The sequence below is a fragment of the Columba livia genome, chromosome 1, assembly GCF_036013475.1.
Source record: "Columba livia isolate bColLiv1 breed racing homer chromosome 1, bColLiv1.pat.W.v2, whole genome shotgun sequence".
NCBI classification, from domain to species: Eukaryota; Metazoa; Chordata; class Aves; order Columbiformes; family Columbidae; genus Columba; species Columba livia.
Genome location: NC_088602.1, coordinates 131,504,863 through 131,529,304, shown reverse-complemented (window position 1 = coordinate 131,529,304; position 24,442 = coordinate 131,504,863). Strand labels below are relative to the sequence as shown.

General features: G+C 40.4%; 1 protein-coding gene across 12 annotated transcripts in view; it reads left to right on the top strand.

Moving 5' to 3' along the window:
• The window catches only part of LMO3 (LIM domain only 3), a 62,228-nt gene that overhangs the window by 2,722 nt on the left and 35,064 nt on the right, over positions 1 to 24,442 (top strand). For 2 of the 12 annotated variants that reach the window (XM_021298734.2, XM_021298728.2), the window contains exon 2: positions 9,027 to 9,240. In XM_021298734.2, coding sequence (XP_021154409.1) covers positions 9,035 to 9,240 — 206 coding nt within the window. In that variant the 5' untranslated portion in view covers positions 9,027 to 9,034. Of the gene's footprint in view, positions 1 to 621; positions 675 to 913; positions 1,412 to 2,283; positions 2,453 to 6,615; positions 6,834 to 8,430; positions 8,557 to 9,026; positions 9,241 to 24,442 lie in introns of those variants that run through there. The other 10 variants (XM_065030317.1, XM_021298733.2, XM_005510724.4 and 7 more) reach the window with 10 other exon arrangements.

Here is a 24,442-nt window from a genome sequence, read left to right as displayed (position 1 = left end):
TTATTTACAGTAGGCTAGGCTCAACATCTTTATTATAAAACACGAAGAAACAATCATCTGTGAGTGTGACTGAATATCAAAGCGTGCTGTACCTCTTCTGTGTTTGCATGTCTGTCTATCTCTTCTGGTCAAGGGTGTTCAACCTCTATAACACATCCGTGTCTACTATTTTTTTTTTTTCCCCCTCCACCACGAGATAGAGGATAAGGATCTGTCTTCAGCTCCTGGGACGAGGATCCCGTAGAGGGGGAAACGGCTCGTCTTCCTTCAGCATTCGGCTTAAACAGTGCAGTGAGGGTGGTGGCATGGAGCAAGCGGTGCCCGGTGCGCGGCGGGGCCGGGGCCGAGGGACGCGCAGCCGGCGGCCGCGCACCGCGCCGAGGAGCGAGAAACTTTCATGCCGGAGTTTCCACTCCTTACTGAGAAGCTCATATCTAGCACGGAGAGAGAGGCAGCGTTTTCACCTTCAGGGATTTTTCTCATTACTCATTAACAGAGAGATATGTATCTCGCCCCTTTTTTTTTTTTTTTTTTTTCGGTAGGTAACTTATTGTTTTAAGCAAAGTATTTTTGGAGGAGTGATGGGCGGGGGGGGACTCACACGCTCCCCTGTTTCCCCAGGTCTGCTGCTGGAGCACTCTCTGGGAAGGTGATCCTGAGCCGCTTCAGTAGAGGTCACTTGTGTGTGCGTGTGTGTGTGTCCCTGGTGTTTGTGTCTAGCATATGCATGTGGTTTTGCTGACTGCACTTGCAGGCTTGTAAATTTTCACCATGGGAAATTACCAACAAAGCCCAATCTGTCTCCTGGCTGCTTTGCACTTTCCGAGGGCGGCTGTACTTGAGCGAGCTGCAGAACGAGAAAGAGAGAGGGAGAGAGAGAAAGGGGGAGTTGGGAGGGGGGAGGGGGAAGAGGAAGGGTGGGTGGAGGGGGAGAGAGGTAAATAGCCTTAAATCGGAAGGGAGCTGCTTCTCTGTGGTCTTCCACAAGAGCTGCCTGGGCTCTGCTGGCTCAGTAATAACTGAGTGACCTTTTCTTTTGCTGTATTATGTCTGGCTGGTAAGGGATTGCATTTTGCAGCTGATAAAGCCCTGACTTCATTCAACTCGGCTCCTCACACGCTGCTTTAGGTAAGTTGTCTTCAGCCAGGACGGAGACAGACAGCCTTGGACTGCAAGATACTAAAAGGAGGACACCTGTAGCTCGGATGCGGTCAACACAATTACTTGGCGGATCCTTGAGGACCTCATTATTTTAAACTTAAAGAATAGCGATCTCCCTCCCCATCTCTCCCACCCCCTCTTTATTTTTTTCCCCAAACAATGCTTCTTTTTGACCTTTCCCAAGGAGAAGAGCTACAAAGCAGCCACTGTGCTTATTGAACTGCCTCCCCTGTATCGCTTAATTGAGAAGGTAAGTGAGGCAACTGTGTACATAAGCTTTGGGTCATTTGTGTATGTGTGTCTGCATCTCCCTCTCCCTCTCTCTGAGTCATAAGCTGGGGCTGCAATACACACACACACATCTCTGCACTGCAACTTTCACTCAAGCTGCAGCTCTGCTGAGACTGTTTTGTTTAAATCATGTGAGGCTTCATTATTTTTATGATGAGACATGAAATACATGCAAGCGGAGGATGTTGAGCGAAACCCATCTAACTGGATGTCTCGAGAAATAGCAGTGAAAGTTAACAAAGAATTGCAGCAGCAGCTTCCCCCCCCCGTTATTATTGTTATTATTATTCTTGCTTCTTGCAGAGCTTCTCGAAACGTACTCCCAATTATCAAGGGAGTCGGTTAATTTCCCACTCCCCAGCTTTAATCCACAAGCCTCCCCATACAGCAGTTTAATTTGCGAGTGGTTCGGTGCAGGGTTTTAACCCTTTGAGCAGAGCGGAGGCAGGAGCGCGGTGCAGCCGGGGCGGGGAGCCCCGGGGGGGCAGAGCGGGCCGGGGGAGGCAGGGACGCACCGGGCGCAAATGGGCTGCCTGGGTCCGGGCTCACGCAGCCTCTCTTGGCCGGGCGTGAGAGAAGTGCAGCCACGCTGGCGTTATAAAATAGTACTTCTGTCTATGATTTTTCTTCCCCCCACCCCGAGCACGAGACGGTATGCTAACGCCGCATGTGACAGTTTAATCAAACCCATTTGTTACAACAAAGCTAAGAGACCACTGGGATTATAGGCTTACGGGCAGAGTTACGGTAGCATGTGGCTTTGTCGCTCGCCATCGCCGAGCGCGGCCGGTGGCACGGGGTGTGCCGCCCCCCCGCCCCGCTCCTCCTTCCCCCCCCCCCCCCCCCCCCGCCCGCCTCCGCTGCGGCGCGCCGCGCTCCCGCTCACTTGACCCGAGCCGGAGAAGCACTTGCTACTTTTGCCGGGATTTGGTGCTTCAATGAGAAGGAGCTCTCCAGGCGCCCGTGGATCAACTCATGCAGAAAAAGGAGAAAAGTTTTGGTAAGGCGGCGGTGTCCTGTTTTAGTGCGCCCCGAGCAGAAGCGGTGCGCGTTGAGGTCGAGATGGGGAGGGAGGGGGAAAGGGGGTGTGAAGGGGGAGACAACGACCGTGTTTCTCTTGCCTCTTCCACCCTGAATGCGTTGCCGTAGCGAGCGTCTGTGTTTGCGTGTGCTCGAAAGAGACCTAAAATGCCTCTTCGTAGGACAGCTTTGTAGGACTGCTGTTTAAACCAATTAATCTTGCTAGGTGCAACAAATATCGCTACATGCTTTTCCGACACCTCCCTCTCCTCTCTTCTCCCCATCGCCCCATCCCTGTGATGCTTGAAAAGGAATTAGCACAAAAGGCTTGAGCGTCCAACTCCAGAAGGGATTCTTTGTTGTAGAGTGTATGTTTCTTATTTATTTTTTTATTTTGCATGTGAGCTGCATCAAAATTGAACTCAGTCTTGCAAATCTCTTGTTGGCCTTTGCCAAGCACTAGCACTTTGCTGCCATGGTAACTGTAATTAAACTGATAAGAGTGGAAAAATGTCAGTATCTCTGAGCCTTGCAGCTGCATTGGAGAAAAAGGGAATCAAATTGGTTCCCAGCACCACTGCTCTAAAAAAGGGAGGGAGGGAGTGGGGGGCTTGGGGGGGAGAGAAGTGGGGGGGACACAGGAGGGGTAGCAACATAGCTAAGCAGCTCCCATCCCTGAAGTCTGGGTACATCTATTTGCTGTGTTGTCCCTTAGGAGGCTACAGCCTGCAGGGCTGCTCTGGGCCAGTGAACAGGGAGAAACAAGCTTTTAGGTCCAATCTAGCTTTCAAAAAGAGAAGGGAGAAGAAGAAGAGAAATCTTTTGTTTGGTGTCTCTTGGCAATCGACTAGCCATGTTGGCCAAATTCTTTTAATTTGTATCACTGCTCCCAGCTGTGGGACTGCATTCCCATTTTTAGTTTTTACGTAGCCTCTTTTTAGTTTTTTTTTTCCACTTCCCAACCCACCTCTTATTAAAAAAAAAAAAAAAAAACAAAAAAAAACCACAGTTTCCTCTGTAGAAGAAGGTGCAAGAGGTGAAGTTTAGTTATATGCCATAGAAAATAAACTCAGAAGTATACAGAAGAAAATATATTCAGAGTAGTAAAATCCTTACTTTTATTTCTTTTTTAAAAAAACTGAGTGTTATGGAGTTGCGGTTACTTTGTTGTGTTAACTACAGAAGCTGAGACTGTGTGGATGAATGGCACAGAACAAGAGAGCATAATGGAGGCAATCAACCGTTAGGCTGGTTCACAATGCAATCCAGGCAATTAAAAGCTCACCAGAGTTTAAATGAAATGGTTCTACTTATTTCTGTGCACCACACTGCACAGGCTATTATTTATGTCTCTTTTTTTAATTATGATTTCCCTTAAACTGTCAAATAACTCAGAATAGCAGGGTCTCAGAGGCAATAAGAATTTACACAGAACAATTTACATGCCAGTCTAAAACTAGTTACGACTCCTGATGTGCTACATGCGAGTTCTGAAATGTTTCTTAGCTTCTGAAACCTTAACTTTTTTATTTTTTGAAGTCTCTGTGTATATTGTCCTGAATAATTGGAGCTCTGAATGCTTTTAGGATGAAGCTACGAAGTGGGAAAGCATCAGAAAAGTATTCTTTTTATCTTCTACTAGATCTCTAACTCTCTTGTTGACAGCATATTGTCTGTCAGTTTGCTGTCTTTTAAAGACCAGTGCACTGATACTTAATTTGCTCCAAACTGTTGTGTTTTTTTTTTTAAGTAGAGGCAAGCTTTCCCTTTCTCACTGTACGCATTACTGTCCTTGGTAGAACCGTGTACATGCATCTGCAAAGGAGGCAGGGGGGAGAGTGGTCTTTAAAAGTTTTTAAGTGATCCAGGTCATAATAATATCTAAGACTTCCTTCCTTAACCTGCCTTTCCAAGACCACAAACCAGAAACAGAGTTCTGTGGGTCTTGTGCTGTACTCAGTACCATCAGGGACCAATCCTGCTTACAAATGCTACAACATCACTAAAAAAATACAGTTCAATATGTCAAATCTTCATTCCCTTTGATTTTTGAGAAGGGTGGTGATTGAAGTGAAATGGATTTTAGTTTCTGTGCCTTCCTCCAGGAGCCTAATTCATTTTTTTTACCAGCAATCTTTCCTCTTTATCCTGAAATCGTAGTTGCAAATCAGTTGACACTGTTTCATCACAGGATAATAACCAGGGATGGGAGTCAGTTGCATCAAACTTATTTGGGGAGACTGAGGGAAATGCAAAAACCTGCAAATCATGCTATTAAGTTCTTTCTTCAAAAACCCTAAAGGTGGTGGATGGTGATGAAGAAGTCTTATTCCTGACACAGCTCTGCAGTTTATGTGCAGTATCTTGGAGACAGGGGTGGAAAGAGGGAATAGAGGGAAGGATAGAGGAAGCCCTTGAGAGCATATTGGGGTGAAATAAAAAGGCTTTGTTTGACAGTGACAGACTAAGCACTGAAATTTCTCAGTGCTGAGAACAGATCTGCTCTGTAATGCAAAGCATGGGTAGGACTCTGCAGAACTGAAGGGAAAGCTGGGTTTGATTTTTATTTTTTTTTTTTTAATTTTTTTTTTTCTTTTACAGCCTGAGTGTAGCACTTATGGAGTTGTGAGGTCTTTTTGGAAGTGCTCCATAAGCTCTGCTTTCCTGGCGGAGGGGGAGAGGAGGACAGCCAGGCAGCAGCGCTGTGTGCTGCTACCCGATATTTCAGCAGCGAGCAGCTTGGATGGTTTTCTGGGTGCTGTCAGCTTCTGAAAGGGTCCTTCCTGTGTCCGAAGAAATAAATAGGTACTTAAACAGCAGCCTGTGAAAAGCTGGCTGACAGTAAGCTGCAGGTATTCTTCTGGCCAAATTGAGAGAGCTAAAAATACATGAGCGCCTATCTGAAAAGTATAACTGCATTGGCGATCTTATGGGAACATTAAAGAGAAGAGAGATGGTGTGTGAGGTGATCTGCATTAAGGTGGCTCATTCATACTATACAGAAGAAAAATAAGCAAATGCTCTCTTTTCAAAATTAAGTGATTTAATCTAGGGCATGTTAAAAAAAGGATACATGCAAAGAATTTAGAGATAGGTAAAATACTTCTTGGATTGCTGTTTTGCGCTTTGTTCTGTTTAGATCCATTATATGCTTTAAAAAAAAAAGTAACTTTTTATTTTTTTATAATGAAGTAGTTGGGTTTGTATTTTTTTTTCAACTTTTCTTAAGAAAGAAGCAGCTTCATCTCAAGTAAAGTATGAAAAGATCAGATGCATCTGAGAAGAAAAGCATTCCTTCCTTCCAAAAATTGCTGCAGATTGAATCCCTAATCTGAAGGTGCTGTCAGTGGAATGTCAGCACCACCTTCTCTCTCAGGAAAATAGACATGCGGGGTTGCTAAAACTACTTCCATGGAGTGTCTGCCCCTTTTCGCTTGTCTCTACAAGGAGGGTTTGGGCTAACCAACATTAATGACAGTGCTCTATATGCTTTTCTCATGTAGCAAATGTCTCAAAAACTCTGCAGGGGTACATGCAAGATTGTGCAAGATGCAGTTTTATTTGTAATAAAGTAACCTTGTGCTGGCAGTGTATACCTCAGGAATGATCAGGCTTGTTTTGGTATTTTCTCAGATATTCACTTCTTTAGCCTTGTTCCTGTGGCTTCTTGTACCCTTCAGATGGCGCAGGACAGTAGATCAGCCTGGATCAGAGACTCTCAGCCTCTGCTCTCTAACCCGCTTTCCTATCAGGCGACAAAATTTTTACATTAAGTTTTTTTTTTTTTTTCTTTAAAGCCTTAAACTGTCTTAGCTCCTAGTTTATCCTGGTTTCCCCTGAGCTAAAGATTAAAGTCCTAGAACACCCCTTCATGCTTCTGAACTTTTTTTTACCGAGTTTCAAGGAGTTGATACAAACTGTAGTTGATTTTATGCATTTGTACTCTAGGTAGCCAAAGAGAGGGGCTGGGGATAAGCATTTTGTTGGCACTTAACAGATATTTATACTGTGATATGCAACTTTACAGATTAAGGCTTTTCTACCAAGTGAAGGTATTAGAGTTCCAGCAGGACTTCCCCTTATGGTCTGGCATAGGTTCTTTACCAAAAATCTGATACTTTCCCTGCTTTTATTTATTTATAGCCATGTCATTTTGCTGCTTCATGTGTGTACCCCGGATTCAGAGGAGTCAGTTGGCAGTTGAAAATACTGTAAAGGCTCAGCCTTTGTCTCATGGTGCTCACTCAGGATGACAGATGTGCGTTCGTTCCCAGGTCTGCCATAGACTTACTGTGGAGCCCCATGCAGGTCGCTGGATCTCATCCTCCCTCTTGTGAACAAGAAACAAATCTTACAAGTCTGTAAGTGGTATAGTAGCTATGTGAGTAGCATTGATTGGGGAGTAATGGGAAGGCAGCAATACCACATTTTTATATTTATTGATGGAAAAATATAGACCTTACATTTTTCTTATGAGCATTACATGTTACACAGTGGTACTGCCGTGGCACTTTGTGGTGCCCCCTAGAACTGTGCATGTCACTGGACAGCTAATTCAGCCGATAAATATATGATGCCAAAATGCGTAATGGAGTGTATTGCAAAGAGGGGAGCAAGGCTGTTCTGTTCATATGTTGCAAAAAGAATTACTATTTCTAATTCAGTGGTCACCTTTGCACTTGGGAGTTCAGCTTGGGAGTCCTGGAAGGTCCTTTACTGGCTGTACAGTCGCTGCCGTCCACATCAGTTCGATGTATTCCACATACGCATATGTGTAGAGATTCCTGTGATGCTTCAGCCAACTTAGTATGTAGTCTCTCATCTTTGTAGCGCTAATATCCATAAAGGCATACTGTATTATTGCTCCAAAGATTACAACCTTTTTTGAGTTTTCCTCAGGAAAGCTTTTTTTTTAAAAAAAAACAAAAACAAAACAAAACAAAAAAAAACAGCCAAACAAACAAACTACACATAAAATAACCCAATCCCCAACTTGTTTAATGTTCTAGCTTCCTGAACCTGCCTGTCTGTGGTGGTGTCTTACAGTACCAACAGAGATCTGCTGATAGGAGCTGGGACTGTAAAGCTTTCTTAACAGGAGGTAGTAGAGCATTCTTGATGAAGAGCTCTTCAATTTGCTGTCCTTTGTTACAAGACTCTATTTGACCTTTCCCAGTCTCTGCATAATAATAAGGTACCATGCTCTGAATTTTGGGGTAGGATTTTTTTGTTGGCAACAGCATTCATTCACCAGTCTTGACAGATTCTCATTGTAATATTCAGATGCACCCTAATGATTAACATTTGTTTTAAGTTGCATCAATGATTGGCTTTAAAACAGTGAGATAACCTAATAATTGAACTGCGTTCAGTTCTCCCTTTTTCTCTGGTGCCTGTTTGGTGTCCAATAAAGCATCCGAAGGGCTGTGATTTTGCTCGTTCTAAGAAATGACTTCGAGAGGAGTGGTCTGAGTGTAATGGGATGGCAGTTCATGCGATTAAATAAGACTGGCCTGTAAGCAGTTTGGGGCAGTGACTTTCCTCATTTACTGTAAAACTGAGGGCATTGATTTTTTTGTATGGATCTCTGCAAGCTGGTTGCTGGTGCTCTGCGTACCATCACTCAACTGTGTTCCACTTCTACCAGTTCCCTTCCTTAAACAGCGTTTGACATTTAAATTGTTATTTAAATGCTCTCTGCTGTCATATCAAAAGGTATATATACTTAATGGACACTGTACTCATTGTCCTGAAGTAGCTGTTGACTAAAATTGGGATTGGAAAGTGGGGCAGAGTTTTTTGTTTTTTTTTTTTTTGTCTGTGTAGGTTTGTGGTGTGTGGGGTTTTTGTTTGTTTGTTTTCTCTTAACAGACTAGCAGCTCTCTGACCTTGTGCACATTATTTCAAATGAGATGATTTTTCAAAAGGCCTCTACATTGCACGTTTTAACTAGGGATGCTGGTGCTGAAGTCTCTGGAAATCTGATTGCTTCATTCACGTGTCTAACAAGAACTGTAATCTTCAAAAACAAAACACCACTCCCCAGCACCAAAATGTCTATGTCAAACCTCCCTGAAACTCTGGGTCTGTGCCTATAATAGCTTCAGTCTTTTCTTCTTTAGAATCTGGAGTGCTTTTATATTTTGCAAAGATAGTACGAATAAGTCTGAATATGTAGATTTAGCAATATTTGCCATCATAGATATGTTGTTTATTTAAATTTTTGCTTTCTAAGTATTGGATACTTTGGGTGAAAGTGGATGACTTTTCAGCTGAACTGTTCTAATTTTTCATTTTAATTTTTTAATCCTATTTCTTCTCAGCAAAGAGACAGGTAAATGAGGTGTTAAAGAGAAGCTGTGGAAGTTTCTGATCTCAAATTTGTCTTAACATTATTTTCGGCTTGCTGTGGACACTCTAGATTATTTCATTCTAAATACACGATTGCCTTGTCAATGAACTGGGTGTGGGGAGAGTGGCGAGATGGAAAAGGGGGAGACTCACACTCAAGACAATATCTATTTACAATCTTCTCTGGTCCTATTGTTTTTCAGGTATACAAATGCTCTCAGTCCAGCCAGACACCAAGCCGAAAGGTTGTGCTGGCTGCAACCGTAAGATTAAAGACCGGTATCTTCTAAAGGCCTTGGACAAATATTGGCATGAAGACTGCCTGAAATGTGCCTGCTGTGACTGTCGCCTGGGGGAGGTGGGCTCTACCTTGTACACCAAAGCCAACCTTATCCTTTGTCGCAGAGACTATCTGAGGTAGGGCGCATCCTTCTTACGTTCACTGGCAAGCTTGCTAAATCTGTTCAGCCCTTCCTATATAGACACTATTGCATAAGTGGTACTTGCAGGCTGCCAGGCTGCATCTATGTGGAGGACGAGAAAACAAATAACTGCAGTATGGAAATAAAACTAAAATCTGAATCAAAAAGCACACATAACCAGATGATGTGGGAGGATGCCATTTTTCTGATGCTAATACTAGGGCCCCGTGCTCAGTGGAGGAAGAGAATAGAGTAAACGCTCTGCGTGCATCGCAGCACCAAGCCCCCAGGGAGCTGGTGGTCTCCTCTTCCTCTCACAGCACAGTGATGGCCAGAGGTAGTGGCCTGAAGCTATGTCCATGGTTTTCACCAGCTCCAGTGCGGAGTTTGAACTCTGTGAGGAGTGCTTCACTCGTCTTCGCTTACCCACTTTTGTCCCCGTCGTTAGCCAGAGGGATTTAATTTGTGGCAATAGAAGCTTTTAAAAATGCTACTGTTCAGCTGTTAGAAGCTGGACCAAGATGACCAACTGTCTTCCCTGTGCTAAATAACTGCGTAGCTCAAATAACTGTGTAGGCTCAAATCTGTTCTGATTTAACTCGGTGACCTGGATGGGATGGTGGGTGGCCTGTTTCTGCTTCTCAGATAGCAAATCATTGCCTGATTTTCTGTCTTGTTTGCTTGTGGACCTACATTCTCAAAAGTATTTTAGGTATAACTTGTAGCAAAGCACTGATGAGCAGTGCCAGACTAATCTATCTGAAGATTGTATGTGAATAAATAGGGTGACTTTGCAGGAGCTAAGTTTAATCACGAAGTTTATTCTCCCCAGGCTCTCAAGAGTAAATAGAAAGAAAAAGCTCCTCTGAGGTGATTCAGAGCACCTATTTCCTATAGGAGCATCTTTCTTCCGTTCCCTGTAGAGGGGGCCTAATGAGACTAGCTGCTCCAGGCTAACATTAACTTCTGGGAATATTTCCCCTGCCCCTGTAGTGAAGCCTTTTCCTTTTAAAGGGACATAGGAGTCAGTAATACATTGGGGAAAAATTAAAATTCTCTTTGAACGTGTTAACTTAAGAGTTCAGTTTAAGCACAGATACCAAATAGGAGGTTCCCACATACCGGTCAGTTCCCAAGTTGTACAGCAGGGGTAGGTTGGGACAGGAATCAAGACTAAAGTGTTAACAGCTACTGGTACTCTGGCTCTCCACTTCACAACCTATTTTTTCTAGAGTGGAACACAAACCTTCGCAAACGCATTGTGCATTTGTTGAGCTGAGGCTGCAAGGCAGGCGAGGTTCTTCAGACGTGGGCTAGTAAAGGTGCTCAGGTACCCATTAAAACTCTGAACACAAGATAGAGTGCTAGGAATTTAACATAGCGTCTGCATCTTAAAGTCATTGTCTTAAAGCTGTCAAAGAAATAGGTAACAAAACCTTAATTTTAAAAACTGGCAGGGAACTGTTTCAATAGAAGGGGATTGTTGTACGTTAACCTAGGTCACTTGTGATCTTAAAATGTGTATCTGGAGAGAGGGATCATAACGCTTTCTGGGGGGAAGGTAACGCTTATTGTAATTTGTAAACCCCATTTTAAGAATCTTTCTACAAGTGCCTGCAGGAGTGAGAAAACTGCTGTGGCTGTTTGATCAGAGTTCCAAATTTACTGCGGATTTTGAACTTACTGAACCTTCCAAGTGCTAATGCAACAGACCCAACGTTTTAAAAGCAAATGTTTAAAATCAAAACCCAAAGCGATCCAGTAGTAGAGATATGAGCAAAGCATCTCCCAAGCACAGATGTACACACACACAGACACACACACACAGAGTTTCTCTCTGGTTTTTGAAGGTCTAACAGGAATAAATATTTTGCTAACAGATAGTTAAAATTGACAGTAAGTGATTCAGAGAAAGAAATTTGTATTTTTTATTTGTCATGACCACATTCAAAACTGGTTATTTGTTCATACGCAATATTTACTCTTGCACCAGTGCAACTAGCATACATGAGAAATCCTATAATCAGTTTTAAGATGTTACTGATTTTTGTCTCAAGGTTTATCAAGTCTTAATGAAGCTATCTTGCCATGAGTCTTTTTTTTAGTGATTCCTGTGAGTGCATAGATTTACACTTGGTATTTACATTAAACTTCAAACTGATGCACTTAAGGTAATTGCAGATAGTCATTTGCCTCATTGCATCTTATCTACTTAGTTATTCAGTGAACCTATAACAGTGATCTTTTTAATGCTAATGTAGAAACTAGTTAAATGTTCTCTAGCTTTGTAGTCAAATAAGCTTTCATATTTAGCAACCCACTTGATATGAATTTAAAGAACAAATTACTTTGTACCTAATGATCAGATTAGGGTTCGATTAGAGTTTCAAACTACCCTCTTAATTTTTAAAATTTTTAAGCATAAAGGGAGTCTTTGCTACATATGAAACTGTTTTAGGTTCCTATTAATTTATGTGGTGCCCTCTAGAGGATATGTGGCTTGCCTGATATTATAAAGAGTAAAATTGCTTATTAACTTGTCTCTCTCTGTTCATTATGTCTTTCAATAAGGCAGCCATTCTACAGATGCTATAAGCGACAATGTAACCAGTTTGGGTGCTTTAACTTTCATGGTTGAATTCGCAAACTGTGTGTCTGTGTCTTTGGCTATTTGCAAAGATATTTCCAGTACCTCTCACTCAGAGATGCCTGCCATAATACTAAACACCTTCTCAGCCCCGATGCACGCTCTCGTTCTGCATTTGAGCCTTGAGGTACCGACTTTGGTGAGCCTTTTATAAATACTCTGTGTCTTCAGAATTTCAAAACTTGCTTTGCTTTAGGTCTCTCCTTTGGGAAAATTAATTATTTTTATTATTTTAAAATCTTCTTCTCTGGGTTGGGAGAGGTTGAGGGGATGGAAGAAATCTTTAATGAGGTAATGAGCGTGGAAGATCCTTTGGGTGTGAGAGGCTTTACCCTGGAATCTGATTCATGGAAGTCACTCCAGTGGTTTCAGAAGTGGCATATGACACCAAGGGTATTAGGGTGGCCACAGCAGGAATGAACTCTGTTTTGTTAACAAGGATGAGAACTGACTTGAGTAAAGAAAGGACTCAATGCTAGAAATAACACACTTGGTGAAAATGATATGCAGAGTATAATTCCCCTGCAGGCTTCTGTCTCCTGCTTATACACTCTTGGGTTAGAAAGTGAAGACTTAATTTAAGGAACTTAGGTTTATGCCAGTATTTCAAGTCCATTTACAGTAAGTGAAATATGCAATAAGTGTGTGGGTTTCCTTTTTTTTTTTCTTTCCCTTTTTCCCTCCAGAGCTATATAGTGACATCTTAATGTGTCAGCCTGCCCTGCTCTGTCCTCTCTTCTGACTGGCAGCATGTCCATTTACAAGCACAATATTCCCTTTGAAATCTGTCATTACTGCCATTAATGACCAGTCGTTATGTTAACAGCCCCTAGGGTGTTAACATGTCAAACTGGTTGTTAACTGGAATGTTATTACTTATTTAAACCGCAGGTATGAGTTGTGTGAAGTGTGCTTTGGTTGTGTGTTCTGGGCTGTTTCTGCTCAAAACAATAGGGAAACAGATGAGTGTTTGCCTTTGGGGTGCCATGGGATTTGCTTTCTTTTCCATCTGCTCAATTGATTTCTGCATGTTTGTGAGGTCCTCTTGCCCCTGGGCAGCCTCCTAATTTCAGGTGCAACTGTGTGTAACCCTATCTCTTAGCAGCTAAGCCTAATGTGCGACTTAGCCTAATGTGCAGACCGGCAGCCACGCATATTTCCAGATGCACAGTAACGCTTGCCGCACATTTGAGATTAATATCTGGCCCCTAAAAGTGTAAAATGAAAGACCGACAATTACATGTAACTCAGTTGTATTAAATAATGAGCTTCCTCAGATGCAGTGAAAATATGAAAGTACAGCTGTGCTAAGCTAGTAGCAATGTAGGTCAATCACCCTTTTCACTTAGGTTTTTAACTACGCAAACCCTGCTGAGCGACCAATGACTACAAAGTGCTGTTTCATTCCTATTTAATTTTGGCAGCATTTTACTGAAGAGCAGGCATTCATGCAGCTAAATTATCTTCACCGTTTCTGGTTTTAACTCCAGCTCCATGACACTAAATGTTGGAGTGCATATCTCTTAGTAAACACAAAGAATATGGTTTCTGATTTTTTAATTTTTTTTTTTTCAAATCCATCTCTTAATATGGAAATTGAATTAGAACTTTTATTATTTTTTGCATAATTTCCTTAGCCAGGCAAACAGATCACAGGAAAAGGACTGGCAAAACTAATATATTGGGGTGGAAGTTCTGCCCTTAAACACATCTAGAACCTTAGCTGGGATCGGGGGGATGGTGACACAAAAGTCTACCACCACCACCCCCCCCCACATTGCTCAGCCTCGGTACTGGTTTTGCTTGCAAATGTACTACAGGCTTTGTAAGTACCACTTAATAGCTATGAAGATGAAGAGATCAGGATTCCTGAAGAAAGTGACAGAGAGTGTTGTTATTTCTTTTTTCTTCCCTACTTGCAGGTTTGAAGACTTGAGACAAGCCAAGTTTTAAAAACAAATATATTGGATGAGATCTTGTAAATAATGAGACATGACCACAGAATGTTAAGTGTTAAACCATAAGCATGATAAAGGAGTTAGCTCTGTAAAATATTTAGCTTGTGAAAGGGTGAAGACTGAAAAGAGTAGAATTTAGAAAACAGCCTTTTCCTGTACAACTGCTTGCACTCTAAAGGCAGCTATTATTTAAAAAAAAAATATTATGTTGGAGTATTTAGATTTAAAATGTCTTGTGGCCTGTTACTGATTAGCAGATCCTATTTCTCTCTCAAGTCACTGAAAGTGCACATTAAGTATTGCAAATATCTAAGATATTAGCCCTGTTAAACGCATGTATAAATACTTTATATGGATCTTTTAACAGGTAGTGGGTTATAAGGTGTTTTCAAAATGACACCTCAGTATGCTTTGTGCCCAGCTTGAGTAAATACGGATAGATCTTCAAAGATTTAAGCACTCTGAATTTTCAGGAATATTGAGGTATTTACAGAACTGAGGCTTAAGATAACTCTGCTTTCTTCATTAAAGCTTTGTAGAACTGAACCCGTATTTGTACACTAGTGTGCTTGTTGCAAAGCATTGAAGTATTCAAAGGAGTACTAGTTTGCAGGAAGAGGACCTAAAAATCTTTTCAAATATATAAAAAAATGGTAGGTGTAAAGGTCTGCTTGTTCTAATTTTGCTGCGTGAGATTAATGTTTTCCTAAATTTACATTTATTTTACCAGTTAGTGTGACTTGGAAGAAAAAAAAAAAAGGCAAAAATACTCTCCCACTAATTACCAAAAGTTTTGGAACCCTCCAAACACCTTAATAGTTGTTAAAGGGCTAAGGGTGTACTACAAGGAGAGTAGTGCACATACACACAGTTAATCCACACAACTTGCAAAGAATGCTTTTGATTTAGTTACACTCTGGCTAATTTAGCTTGTGCTTATTTTGGCTCATCTGTGATAGCTTTTAATAAGAAACATTCAATTAAGCTGTTAAAATTGGTGTTTAAGTCATGTTGAAATGCTGCAAAATGTGTGTACTCAAGTTTGACGCTCTTCAGTAGTTCCATGTGTTTCCTCGTATCTGCTGGTATTTTTCTTCAGAGCTGCCAAATTTTTAATAATTGTGTTATTTTTAGTGGCTTAAAATACATGGTTTAATTTCCAAGAATGTGAATGTTCCCTCTTATAAGGCTTCTTGAAAACCAGACGCTTCTCTTGTGTTGTCAAAATACCTCATTAATGCCCTGGAAACGTTCAAAGAATTTCAGGAGACATTTCAGATGAAAGTACAGTGCCTCTTAAAGCTTGTCCTACAGCTCTTCACTACTCTACTATAGTACAGTGTATTTTCATGGAAAATTATTTTACTACAAAGATTTTTGTCAATTTATAGCAGCTCAATAAAGCTTAATTAAAGTGGTGATTTTGGGGCAGCCTATGTAAGTCTTCAGTGCCAGAGGGTGGTATAGAAGAACAGCAGTTCGATAGATCTGCTTAAATATTTTCTATAACATCTTTTAAAACAAGTGGAACTCTCTTGATTTCTTCCTTGCTGAATTTTTCCTCAGAAGTGACTTTGTGGCTAGGGTTTTTATGAAATATCTTTAAAATAACACACATGTTAAAATTATTTACTTCAGGAGTAAATATTATCAACTATATTATGACACGTGATGTGACGTTCAAGGTTTAGTTGGAAACTATCTCAATTTTTTGCCAGACACATATGTGAAACAATCCATCTATGTATCATGTAGTAGAAGAATATTTAGCTCTTATTGCCTAGCACAGAGATGCCTTTAAGGAGTTCTGATTTCTGCTAGATAGCTCTTCTTTAAAAACAAACAAAAAAACACAAAACAAAAGCCCGTTCAAAATTTGTTTGAAATTTTAATGATTTTGTGTGGAAATTTTACACAAAAATGGAGAAGTCTCTGCTATGTAATTAAAAGTTTCTTACTAACTTTTGTTGCATAGTATTTGCTATAGTCTTCAAATTTTCCAGATAATATACAACATTCCTTCTTTATGTGAATGTTTGACTAATACGTTGCAGGCACAGCTGCTTTTTCGTAAAAGTATAGTCGTGAGCAAAGTGAAAACTTCAAATACTGCTCACCTGGAAATAAAAATTTCATGTAAAATTTCATAATAGATACTTGAGATTTGGCCATCGAAACGGACACTGTTGTTACACGCTTTCAGCTTTCCTGACTTCAGGAATTGCTTTCTCTTCCAATTTCTCACTGAGGTTAACTATATTTGTGGTGGATTTGGAAACCAAAATGCAATACTCAAATGATTTCTAAATTAAATTGGTCTTAACTGTCACTGTCCTTAAGAATCCTTATTTAGGGTGTACCTTACTAAATGCATTGGCTTTTTGATGGCTAACTTTCCAGCAAATTCCTTAGTATGATAATGGATGACCTTTTAAATAAATCTAAGTAATAGTCACAGGCTTTTTTTTTTTTTCTGATCAAATTAGTCTAGAATTTTTGTAGCTTTTCAGATGCAAATATCTGAAGCAATGAGTCTACGTTGCCAAAAACCTTTACGTGTTTTGCACCTACTTCCCTGTAACATGATTCTGGTAATGTTGTTGTACACCTTCCTGAGGCTGCTTGCATATTTTGAATCAATTCACCTTTGGCATTTGAGTCACTTGAGTCTCATTGTATGCAATAGGTTTGGTTTTTTTAAATGGCTATGAGTATTAGTAGATTCATATTTCAAAAGACTGTTTAAGTCATTTCTAGAATGTGCTGCATTTTTAGATGTATATATGAATGTATCAAATTGTCATCTTCCTGAAAAAGAAGGGTGGAAGGTCTAGCTGTACCCAGTCAGACCAAAAAAAAAAAAAAAAAAAGCCTGTAATGGGCTAGAAATAAGTAAAATTTGGATGTACAGAAACTATTGGTTCTTTCTAATACGTAGGCAAGTGTTAAAACAAAAACAAACAAAACCCCTGAAACATATTCTGGGTCAAAAATTCATGAAAGTAGTATCAGATCTTGACTAAATACTAGTGAGAATATAAATTGCTCAAACGACAGGGTAAGTAGTTCAGCCAAATTTGATCTTTAGCAAACCATGTATCAAAATGAAACAATATACAGCTAAGATACCTTGCAAGTTCTGCATGCTCTTGTCTGCTCTGTAAATCTACGTGGTATGATATTTACACATACTTTTGCATAAATCAAGGTGGAATTCTGCATCCCGTGTTATACAGGTATTCACAATATGGCCCTGTCTTCTCTAAAACTGGTTAAAACAGACTTTATATGTATGCTAGCAGTTTAAGCATCCTGATATCCCCATTGCAATCAGTGAGGTTAGTCACAGACTTAAATTAAGGACGTACTGAAATGTCGTGCTGGAGTACCAGTGTAGCATATTCATAATTCAGTCCTTCCAAGCCTCACATCAGAACTGCAGCTACCAGCAACTGGAGAGTATTTAGCACCTATTTTTCAAAGAGCACAATGGCCTCAATTATTAACTGTAAAATATTTTCCTTTGGGATTAGAGTGAACTCCGTTTATCTATTTTATAACAAAACACAACATGAGGGAACTTTTCGCTAGCAGAAAATTGCTGCTTTTATAGAAGAAAAGGGCACATTCAGCTCTGGAATGATGTTCCTTCTTTGGGAAATTCTCTTGCAGGTCTTGAGTGAAGTGGCATTCTGCAGTACTGGAATTTAAAATTTTCATCTTTTCTTTTGCAAAAGTGATAATGTCTTATGTTGGCACATAGTGGGTGAAAGTGAGAATTGCACAACATGCAAAGCTTTGGGGGGGGGGGAGGTGGGAGTGAGTGAATAAGTGATAATAAGTCAAGTTATACATTTGGATATACTGTACGTGACTATACATATATTGGACTCATTAGGAAGACACAACACCATACCAGGTAGCAAGCGTCCCCTTGCTCTTATATTGTTGCTTTCATATCACACCTTTGACTTCTCATGCAGGAGTTATCACTTCTCTCTCTTGATACTAAAATGTGCAAAATGCTTGTGAATCAAACCTGATTTTTGTTCAAGACAAGCTTTCAAGCTATAAATATCAGCATACACTGAGTCTCAGGTTCTGGTTTAGTGAATAGGATTTATTATATTGTAACCCTGCACTGAACAGTATTATTGTTCCAACATGGGACAAAAGAAATGTCATTTTTATTTTATTTTTTGATGTTATTTTCTTGTAGATGCCTTAAAGAGAAATATATATTAGAGAAAAGTTGATACAAATACAGATTTGATAATTAACTCCCCCCTTAAATACATCTGCTTCAAGAAACAGAGAAATTTATTATTGCTGATCAACTTCTAAAATTCCAGTAACAATCACTGAACTTAGTTTTTTCATTTAGATTTTTTTAGGAAGGATTTCTAGGTAGTGATAGCCTAAGTGAGTTACAGGCTATGGATTAGGGATTATAATAACAATTGCAATCATTCTGAATTATTGTCTTAGTTTTCATCTTCTGTAACTATGGTCACTTCTATATAAATCTTGTTTTTCTGAAGTCTGGACTGTTACCTTCAGAGCTACTACTTTCTCAAAACTTGGATTAAAAAGTTAAGTTTTTGTTTTAGATAGTAGAAAACTTAAAAATTCGTTTTCCCATAAAGAAACAAATTCAACTTCTCCATTTGTAATTTGTGTTAAACAAATTTTAAACAGAATTTAGAGCTTTCTAGGAGTTGGGATTTAGGTTTACAAAAAAATCACCAAAACTTTTCAAAGAAGTCTTTATAAGCCTAAGGTGTCTGCCTTATATAAAGTGTCAAGGAGGGGGATGGCAGTCTCAATAAAGAGCTGTTCTGCACTAGTTTTTGTTGGCTTCCTTATTTAATTTGTAATCTGATACATTTAAGAACATGTTATACTAAAATAACATTAACCTAATCCTACAAACGTATACTACATGCTTGACTTGATGTACCCTGAATAATTCTATTGAAAGCTATAGGGCCTATAAATTTAGAAACATGCCTTAGTAAAGTCAAATATTTAAAATTGGAATGGCTTTGCCTGCAAACTTTCTTGAATTGCTATGTCCTTGTTTTCTGTGTGCTACATATTGTAGAGTGATTACCCTTACCCACAGCTTGGCATCCCTTCCTGGCCCCCTGGTCCAGGCAAAGCTCAAACTCACAACTCTGCTCCTGGCCATGCAACTCGCTGCCCTATCTAGGATGTCAATCAAAGTTTCAACACCTGTAACAACCTTGCCCTGTTTCTCTCTAATGGAAAGGATGGTTATTTGTATGCTAATCCTACATACCACCACCCACCCAAAATCAAAATGCTGGTGGGTAATTTAAGGGTCTAACTCCAGGCTTGTCTATACAGCCTATTGGCCTATGGGCTCTGCTCTCCAGAGTCTTCCTGGGAGACAGCAAGTGGTAGAAGGCAGGACAAAACTTATTAAAAATCCCTGAGATTTTGTGTTGATGTTTGTGAATCTTGGTTTCTCAGTTTACTTTCTCTTCATGCTCCAAAATCGTGCTAATGAACCTGTCCTGTGTACTTAGCAGCTTCAGGCTTCTAGAAGGTTGTGTTCATTTTCATTAAGATATTAACTTCATGTATTTTTATGCTCTATACAGCATTAAAAAAGAAATCCAGCATGATGTCGAATCCTTATAGGAGGGAGCACTAAAAAATAAATTAAAATATATTCTTCTGCTCAGAATTTCACTTATTAAAACAATCTTGAAACCTAGAGGAAATGCTGCAAACATTGCAGAAAATGTGCTGGTTTTAATGAGCCTGGCTGTAGTCTGAAGTCAGCCAAGGGCACTTCCCCCAGCACCTCCTTACCTAATTCAGTCATAATGCGGAGTGAACTGCTAGTAAAAAGAGTCAGTGAGCAAAATAAAAAGAAACTACTACTTGGCGGGCATACATCACACGATGGGTGTCTTCTGTGCTCTTCTGAGGCTTTTCATTATGACCCTGATGTGTCTCTGTCAGGGTCCCAATTACTCTCAGTCTCCAGGTGCAGCACAGCCTGAGCATTTTTCCATAATAGCCCTAACAGTGTCGTCGTCTTCTCCGCATTCCTTGTGTCTTTTAAATAGGTTCTCATCTCATAATTATAGGTAAAATATACATATGTACTTTATAAGAGTACATCTGAAATGCATTGAGTAGGTGGTAGCACCCACTGCAAGTTCTTTAACAATTTGGCCATGAAATACTTCAAAGGTGAGCACAAGTAGTACAACCTCTTCTTGTTATGGTAAGTAGATGATTGCTTTCATCCAGTTATTTTCCCTCCTTATACAAATACCCCTTCTCTAGTAAAAGACCCCTGAGGTTTATTCTGAATAAAAGTTAGTATATATTTGCAAAATTTACTGTAATTTGTCAGATCATCAGTCTTGCTGGGAATTTACTGAGTCTGAACAAATAACTCTGGAACCAACTATCTTAAGTGATCTTATTATTAGTCATGTAATCTTACTATGTGGGCAGATAAACCTATTGAAAAAGTAATTTTTATCTGTCTTATGTGTGTGCATACAAATGTGTAAGGTTATTTTAGGAAATGTACAACCACTTTTTTTTTTTTTTTTTTTTTTGTTCTATGGCATTCATTTGAACTACCACAAATCCTTTTCTTCTGAAGCCCAGCTCTTTCTCCTCATAAGCTGATCCTTCTGGTTTTAAGGTGTGCTTTTTGGAAAAGTTAGTTCTTTTCACCAACTCTTACATGCCTCATGTTTGGCTTATTTGTGGAATACTGGCAATATTATATAAGTAGTAAAATGTTGCTTTTAGTGAAGTATAAAAAGCTGATATAGGGACAAGTATTCCTTTTCCACTCCCCCCCCCGCCCACTTCTCCCCACCAGAAAACAGGAATGGGAGGAAACAAATTTAGAAAATGAGTGCAAGCATGTTTAGTTTCCCAGACAATTTTGACTAAGTGAAAAGATGTGATTTTGTCAGTGTAAGCCTGGGAACCACTATCCCTGCACGGCACTTGAGAACCACCCTTCTTACCTCCCAAACTCTGAAGAACTGTTTAATCCATGCTTTTAAGCACTGCTTCTTTGAATCCTTAAGCTCTAGCTGACCTTTTGTGGAACTGAATCTAACCTAGAGCCAGTGTGCTTGTCTGTTCAGAAAAGGCATTGAAAAGCATAGTTCCATAGTCCATGAGTTGTATTATCTTCCAGCAGTGCCTTGCTTTTTAGGTTGGGTGGTGGCATCCAAAGATGGTCTGCCTCTGGTAGGAGGAATAGACCAGATATTACCAATGTGTTTGCTGTCTGCTTCTTGGTTTGTCACAGGACAACAAACAAACAATCCAACCTACAGCAGTTACTGCTAATTCAGCCTCAATGCAATGTTGCTTGTTGAAGGGACCACCCCTGATGGGTGGATACAAGTTCTTGTATCTGTCCCTGCTTCAGTGGCATTTGTCTGGTGACCACTGTAAGTCCCTTTTTCCTTCTGCTGTGTACAAGGGGCAGAAGTAGGTAGGGCTCTAGTTTCTATATGAAGAAGCTAGAGAAGCAAAAGGGTTAATAGCTGCACCTTTTCCTTTGCTTTCCCTGAAATTTCAGTATGCCAAAGATGAAAGATATGTGATGCTGGTGTAGGTGACTACCCTTTCGCATCAGCAGTATTTGGGAAGGAGAAATTATTAAATTGCAAAATTAAGAAAACTTGTCAAGAGAAGACAACATCAGTTGTCATTAGATGGGACCCTTGCTTTCTGTTCCTAAAACTAAATACAGTCACTAAGACAGCTGCATCTGGGCAGATCACTCTTCCGTAGATTTACAGTTTTGCTGTCAGTTTTCTATCCTCCTTGTGCTTAAAGGGAACACCAGCAAACTGGACAACTTCCCACTTTTTTAGCAATTGGGAAAGACTGACAGTATGCGTGCTCCAAACTGAGCAGTTTTGCTGCAAGATTAATTCTGAAGAGCCTCTGTCATTCTGGATGTGGGGGTGTGTGAACAGAGGCTGCCCATCAAATGCAGAAGTTTTGGTAAGGAAGAAATCCCTCTTGGGAGTAACCCCGCCTTTCTCTGTTCTGCATCACTGTTGCCAACCTCCCTCGTGCTCCCCCATAAAAACCTAAAACACAATAAAAAAAGTCCTATCACATTGTACTAGTTCTTCCATGGTAAGGATATGAAAAATGTAACGGGCACTCACTAGAAAGCAGATGAAAGCAGCACATGCTGCAAGTCAGAAGATGGCTAAATTATGGCAGCAGATGTTTGGCTCTGCCAAATGTGGTCAACACCAAAAGGCAGGCTGGGAAATAAGTTCCACTAAAGGGGCAAGAAAGAATAAAGGCTTGAAGCCAAATCATGTTTCTGTATTTGTCCCAACATAAATGATGTCTAGTCACACACATGATATTTATATCAAATGTTTCTTCTTGTGGTCCTAACTATATTGAGCATGCTTTCATTGTTTCCTTAATCCAGTCTCCAAAGGTCAATCAAGTTAAAGAGACAGGCTGATGAAATTAGATATTACTTTAAAAAATGACCAAAAAAAGTGTGTTTGGAGAGAGACCTGAACATGTCTCCAGTATAATTCTGTCTGGTTTGCTCCAGGTTCCTGTATCTTTTATTGGAAACACTGTTTGAATTGAATCAATCTACTTCAGCTTCGAGTGTACTTTCTTATTCTCTGGTGATTGTTGAGGTATCTGTTCTTGGGGAGAGACAAGGGAGTCTTCTGGACAGAGGACAAAAATAAAATGACACATTTAAGTCCTTTTTTTAATACTCCAGGGAGATTTTACTATCTGAGTTGTGTGCAGTGAGCAGGGATTTTTCATTTCATACATCATTCACAACTTGCTGCAGTGATTCCAAAGAGTCACACAAGCTGAGTTGCTGGTTGCAGTAAGGCACAGAATTTTTAGTTTATGAGTTTTAACAAAGGATGTCAGAACTTTCTTAAGGCTTCTCCCAAAATTTGTTGTGGGGAGGTATGGTGTTAGGGAAAAGAAGTAACATGTCTGAGGACACTGGAGGATACACAGTAATGACTAGGTTAAGATCCAGCATCTTTTTTTCCTTCCCTTCATTGTTCTTCCGTTGCTATTAGCTTGACACACAAGGTAGGTGAGCAGGTCTCCAGCTTTGCCTTTAGTCTACATTTTAAAGTCTTGTAGTAGCACTAGCTGAGGGCTTTGTTTTACATTATGGTGTTGCACTGATAGGGAGTTGTGAGTGGCACATAAAGTTTGCCTCTGTTTTTACCTTTGCATGTATTTATTCAGGATTAGTCAACATCTTTTCCAACAGTTGTGAAGTGTCTGGGATGATATACTAAGGGTGAGGTGATTTAAATCTTGTTTTATGAGTATGTTTCATCTGCTTTAGAGGCTTTGTAGCAAATGCATGAATCTTTGTTATAGTAAAAAATAGTGGGTGGGGGGGAAAACCTTTCTAGCAATATCACGTATGAATACTGAAGTTAGACTGGCCTTCCATGGCTGTCAGTGAAGTTGACATAAATGGATACACAAGACTCCGGACAGGTGGGTGAGTATCTTGTTTTACAGAGTTACATAGCAGTTATTGTCCTTGTGCCTGCCATGGGCTTTCTGGCTTTTTCTGTAGTCTCAAGAAAGCAAGCAACCTGATTACCTGGCAGCCCTTACAGATCACTGTGTTAAAGACATAGTTGTTACTGATGCCATGACATTGCATTCTGTAGAAATAAAGGAATGCAAACAGATCAGATTTTTTTTTTTTTTTTTTTTTTTTAAATCACAGAGGGGGCTGCATTTCAGTTGTGAGAGACTCTTCCTGAACAGCCTACTACCCACCCTCCAAAGGTGGGTTACGCAGAAGGAGGCAAGTCTTGTGCAGGAGGTGGGCCAACCATCCCCTGTTCAAGGAGGTGCCCTTTAAAGGCAAAGAGGGAGCTAGATACAGTCTCAGCACCCCTGGTACGATCACCCCATATAAATACCTTGGTCTTTCATTCATTAATTTTCTTTTTTTTTTTTTTTTTTTGTGCAGAGAGCACAGCAGCTAAATGCTCCCGATCCTGTTGTCAGGGGGTGCAAGGTTAGGCTGCAGAGCTGACATGTAATGATCATGACAGGCAAAGACGAGCTCTGCACCTGGAAGCCTCTGGGCAGTAGCTTCCTGAGCGATGCTGGTTGATATGACAGCAAACCAGATTCTCCCTCAGCCTCTGCAGTGCTTTTTTTCTGATGGCCTCTTATAGCCCTGTACTGTTCTGCTCCGTGTCCTTTCTTTTCATTGCCAGCCTGCGTTTTCCATTTACATGGCTCCTTTCTGTCAAGGTGAGGGAAGCCCTGGTGGGAACCTCCCTACAGAGGTACCACTGGAGGCCAGACAGAATATTCAGGAAACAGTTAAGAGTCCAGCTATTGCAATCCCATCTAGTGCCAAAATTTCAGCCTAAGATTCTTGAAGTTATTTCTGTACCCTTCCAGACCTGCACTGCTTCAGCTGCCAAAGGAGCTCAGCATAATGCTGACAGGTCTATCCAGAACATCTGCTGTGAACCCTCCTTCGGTTCTGCCAAAGCAGAGTTAGTAGGATGGGCCTTTGGAAG